At 40.4% G+C, this 5,191-nt stretch overlaps 1 protein-coding gene across 1 annotated transcript; it reads right to left on the bottom strand.

Moving 5' to 3' along the window:
* Positions 1-522: 522 nt before the first annotated feature.
* Positions 523-1,287, bottom strand: LOC149493162 (uncharacterized). Its single transcript, XM_089715424.1, has 3 exons — positions 1,207-1,287; positions 643-1,102; positions 523-530 (listed from the first exon to the last, which is right to left on the bottom strand). The coding sequence occupies exons 1-3, from the start codon at positions 1,282-1,284 to the stop codon at positions 523-525; spliced, it is 546 nt and encodes a 181-aa protein (XP_089571550.1). The 5' UTR covers positions 1,285-1,287.
* Between the last annotated feature and the right edge of the window lie 3,904 nt (positions 1,288-5,191).

Genomic DNA, 5,191 nt, shown 5'->3' with positions numbered 1-5,191 from the left:
GAGTTTTATTTATTTCCACTACAAGAAATGCGCCATTTTGCGACCGATAAATCGGTCGCAAAATGGCTCATATCGGTCGCAAAATTGAGACCGACATATGTCGGTCGCAAAATAGCTGGTCGCAAAATGAATTTGCGACCGATGGAATAATCGGTCGCAAAATAAACGGTCGCAAATTTATTAAATCGGTCGCAAATCGGTCTCAAAAATCGGTCTAAAATCGGTCGCAAATAGGTCGTAAATTCGGTCTCAAATCGGTCGCAAAGCCGTCGTAAAATGTAATTTAAAATTGCAATTGTCGGTATCAAAGCGGTCGCAAATCGGTCGCAAAATTAAAAAAATAAAAAAAAAATAAATATTATTATAAAACCAAAATTTTTCCGCACCTGTGAAAATTGACATATATACATATATATCACACACGCAATTCAAGAACAATGTAAATTGTAATTTTTATTGTACTGAACAAATTAAAATATCAAAATACAAATAAAAAACTAGAACAATGTAAAATTGTAATTTTTATTGTACTGAACAAATTAAAATATCAATCAAATCAAATAAAAAACTAAAAAGGTCCAAAATCAAATCTATGCTGCTGCTCATCTGCAGGATCCGATGTCGGATCGGCGAGAGGAGTACCTACTGGATGTGATGTAGCGGCAGGAGGGGTGACCAAGGTATCGTCTGCAGCATCGGGATCAAGAGCAGGAAGTGGCTGCTGCTGAGACGTCAAAACATGTCGGTCTGTAGCAGGCGCAGGATCAGAGGAGGAAGTACCAGCACGGGCCTCACCGGACAGCCGCAGGACATGCTCTCTAAGCTCTGCAATCTGTCTCTGCTGATCAGCAAGCTGAGCTCGTATATCATCATCATACTGCGAGTCAGTGTGCTCCGGCTGTCGTGCTGCGCTGGCTGTAAAAGCGTGAGCTGCTGAGCCAGTGTAAAACTGTGATGCCTGAGACCCGATGCCGTATACCTTCCTCTTCTTCTCGCCCCCTACAGCCTCGAGATAAAGCGCTACCTCGTCAATCCTTGACTCAGCTTCGGATTCATCGGTCTGAGAAGTAACAATACGCTCCCGAGCTGTAGTATAATTCTCCTGAAAACAAAAAATTAATTAATCAATGCAATTGCAAGCTTTATTATATTCAACTTTGTACATATTCGCAATGATTAGAGGGAATATTATTCATTGTTACTTACATTGACGCTCAGCGCACGTCTGTCGACAAAGGTATTACGATCGTGGTCCTTCGTGTGAGTGTATCTAAATACCTCCATCGGTGTGGGCTCACGACCTAATTCTTTAGCCTGCAATGAATTTTTATGCATGATATATTAATATATATAGTGTCCTTTCATTAAACATCAGTTTCTTATAAAGGTACTAGTTCACTTACTAATAATCGAGCTGTCTCTATAGCAGATATAGATCCGCCTGTGTGTCGCGAAGGTCCTGCTCCATCACCGCCAGTCTCACTGCGCCTGTTTTGTGCAAATATCTCCCGCTTTCTCTTGAATGCAGGATCCTCCCAAGCCTTTTGCCAGCTCTCCCATATCTCCTGAGACACGCACTGCTGCTTCTTACCGCTTTTTCTCATCCTATAGGTGAAGTCAGCGTATCGATCGGCGCATATCTTCTCCCAGGCTACTTTCAGCATAGCAGTAATGGCCTCGTCCCATATGAAATGTTTCTGCAAAAAAAATGAAATATAGCGTTTAAACACTAAGGATGTATCTTGAATTGTAAACATTGAATGATGATATAACTTAAACCAAAGAGTACCTGGAACTCCTCCCAATAAAAGTCTCTCGCCTCTTGTGGTACGGCATCCCATGTGTATCCTTCTTTATGCAGCTGTAGCTTGATTATCTTCAAAATTTGCCTCGCTGCTCGAGAAGATGGATATATGCTGAAAAAAAAAAACATAAGTGAAATATAATTACACGAAAGTATCACAGTTATGAATAAGTACAAAATATAATTACAAAATATGCCTGCAGAAAATTTGAATAAGTACTTACTGTCCCGCTACCAAACTGAGGGTGATACGTGGATCGGATGAAGCTGCAAAAGAAATGACAAATGTTATAAATTTTTAGATAATTAATATATAATTAAAATGACAGTTATGACATTTATGATTACCTTGCACAGTAGGTGACTGTGCAGCTGGTGGAGTCTGTACTGGTGCAGAAGAGGAAGGAGCAGAAGAGGAAGGAGCAGAAGAGTGTGATGGCGGCAGTACTGGACGCTGAGCAGAGGATGAAGCCCCAGACGTACCTGAAGAAGGATGTGATGGCGGCAGTACTGCTCGCTGAGCAGATGACGAAGCCCCAGACGTACCTGACGAAGGACGAGGGATCGACCCTCCTCGTCCACGGGCACTGCGTCCAGGGCCATGACCTCCACGCGAACCACTGCCGGACACGTCAGAATCAAACGGTCTGCCTCTAGCCATCTGTACTGCAGATATCAGAACCTAGATAAAATGAATTTATACAATTATATGAATTGTAGAACATGTGGTAAATATGAGTACACAAAGTGAATACCATTGAAATTCTTCATTAATAATATTAATTACATATACATTTATCAATTTGTAACAGTAAAATTTCTCTAAGTTTTAAGTGTCTTGAATATCATCTGCTTCCTCCTCCTCTTCATCAGCTTCCTCTTCTTCATATTCGTCTTCTGAGGTACCCATGATGATTTGATCTTCTTCCTCTTCATCATCTGATGGTCCTATTTCAACATAAGATCGGCTTTCATCATCCAATCTATCTGTTAAATCTTCAACAACTTGCATCGGTTGCTTTTCGACCCTAACTTCTTGAAATGCCTCCGATACTGCGAGTGAAGAAGATTGTTTCGTTTCAAGTGCATGAACAACTGATCTAGCCTTGATTTTACACACTGCCATCCAATCGCATCTATCTCGTTTAAACGATGGATATGGGACATAGTACACCTGTGCAGCTTGCATTGCCAAAACAAAAGGTTCATACTTTGTATATCTTCTTCTTTGATTAATATCGACCAGATTATACTTAGGATGAACCTTCGTGCCAATGTTTGGCGTAGGATCAAACCATTCACATTTGAATAAGATTGTGCACTTCATTGGTAGGCCTGGATATTCTAACTCCAAAACCTCAACCAATTTCCCATAAAAATCGGCAGACACGTCACTGTAGTTTGATCCCTTTATGCACACACCGCTGTTCATTGTCTTTCTGCTTCTCCCATAACCCTCAGTGTGAAACTTGTAACCGTTTACAAAGTAGCCAGAGTAGGCATTAGCAACCGGTAATGGCCCCTTTGCCAGATCCGTAATAAATCTATTACGAATATCGCTTTCCGAGCTTCGAGCCTATGGGAAATAGTAATGACATGAGTCAGATTTAATAAATGTACATTCCGTGTTGTGCACATTGAAAGTAACTTACATAATATTTGAACCAATCTGCAAATTCCGTGTCCAGCTTTGCATCAACTGCAGTATCAGTCAAATTGAGATTTTGAAGCCGCAGAAGATTGATATATTTCCTATTTATCAACGAACCATATTAGCATAAGTATCATTTAACAACGGCCCACGTCAAGTTTAGAATGTTTACATTATTTATACTTACTGTACATATGGTGTGATGTCTTCGCAATTCAATAAAATATAGGTTTGAGCCGCTTGTACCTCTGCATCAGTCAATCGTCTTTTTTTTGATTTACCAATCGTACGCCCAGGGTAGGTGAAAATTTTTAGATTTCCTTCAAACTCAGATTGAACACGATCTCCTCCGTCATCGTTACGTGGCACTCTCCGATGCTTGGTGAAAACATGTTGGTCAAAGTAGTGTGAACAGAATGTGGAAGCTTCTTCCACCAAATATGCATTGCAAATGGATCCTTCGACCTTTGCCTTATTGCGCACATTCTTTTTAATTTTCTGTAGGTGTCTGTGATTGTACAATGCCAATATGTTAGTATAAGTTCAAAAAAATGATGTAATCATTAGAATGAGATGTTAGTGAATCACCTCTCAAATGGATACATCCATCGATATTGTACCGGTCCTGCTAAACGACATTCATAGGGCAAATGAACCGGCAGATGTTCCATAGAATCAAAGAAGCCGGGTGGAAAAATTCGCTCCAACTTGCACATCACTATTGGGATTTCTCGCGCTAATTGGTCCATATCATCGCATCGGATAACAGTCATCGTCAATTCCTTGAAAAAGAGACTCAATTCTGTCATTGCTTCCCAAATTTTTCCTGGTAATAATTCCCGGAATGCCACAGGGATCAATCTTTGCATGAAAACATGACAGTCATGGCTTTTCATGCCAAATAGTCTGTACTTCCTCATGTCCACACATCTACCCATATTTGAACAGTAGCCATCTGGAAATCTTAATGATCGTAACCATTCGCACAATAATTGCCTTTGGGATTTATCTAAACAATAACATGCCTTCGGAAACTTACCAGTAAGTACAGATTGCTCGAGTTCTGGTCGACGACAAATTTCCTTCATGTCTGCTCTCGCGTTTGCATTGTCCTTGGTTTTCCCTTCAATGTTCATGACAGTGTTGAACAGATTTTCAAACACATTTTTTTCTATGTGCATGACATCAAGGTTATGACGGATAAGAAGTGAACTCCAGTATGGCAAATCCCAGAAAATGCTTCGCTTTTTCCACCCGCTATTCCTGCCAATTCTTGTATTTACCTCATCTGCACCAACCTCTGTAACTTTCATAAGCCCCAGATCTTCAATTTCTTGTAATATTTGTGCTCCTGACTTCACAGGTGGAGGGGGTTCAAAAATAGTTGTGTTCTTTCTAAAGCATTGTCGATTTCTCCTCCAAGGGTGAGATTCCGGTAAGAATTTGCGATGACAATCAAACCAACATTGTTTACCTCCATTCTTTAGTGTAAATGCATTAGTGTTTTCCATGCAGTGAGGACAAGCCAATTTGCCAGCCGTACTCCACCCAGATAACATTCCAAAAGCAGGAAAATCACTGATGGTCCAAAGCAAAGCAGCCCGCATTATGAAATTCTGATTGCTCGAAATATCGAATGTTTCAACCCCATATTCCCATAAATAATTAAGTTCGGCCATCAAAGGCTGCAGAAACACATCAATTTTATGTTTTGGATTAGTAGGCCCAGGAACAAT

This window comes from Jatropha curcas, chromosome 10 (assembly GCF_041381405.1).
Source record: "Jatropha curcas cultivar XTBG-Jc1 chromosome 10, XTBG_Jcur_1.0, whole genome shotgun sequence".
Classification (NCBI taxonomy): Eukaryota; Viridiplantae; Streptophyta; class Magnoliopsida; order Malpighiales; family Euphorbiaceae; genus Jatropha; species Jatropha curcas.
This window is presented reverse-complemented; position numbering and strand designations above follow the sequence as displayed.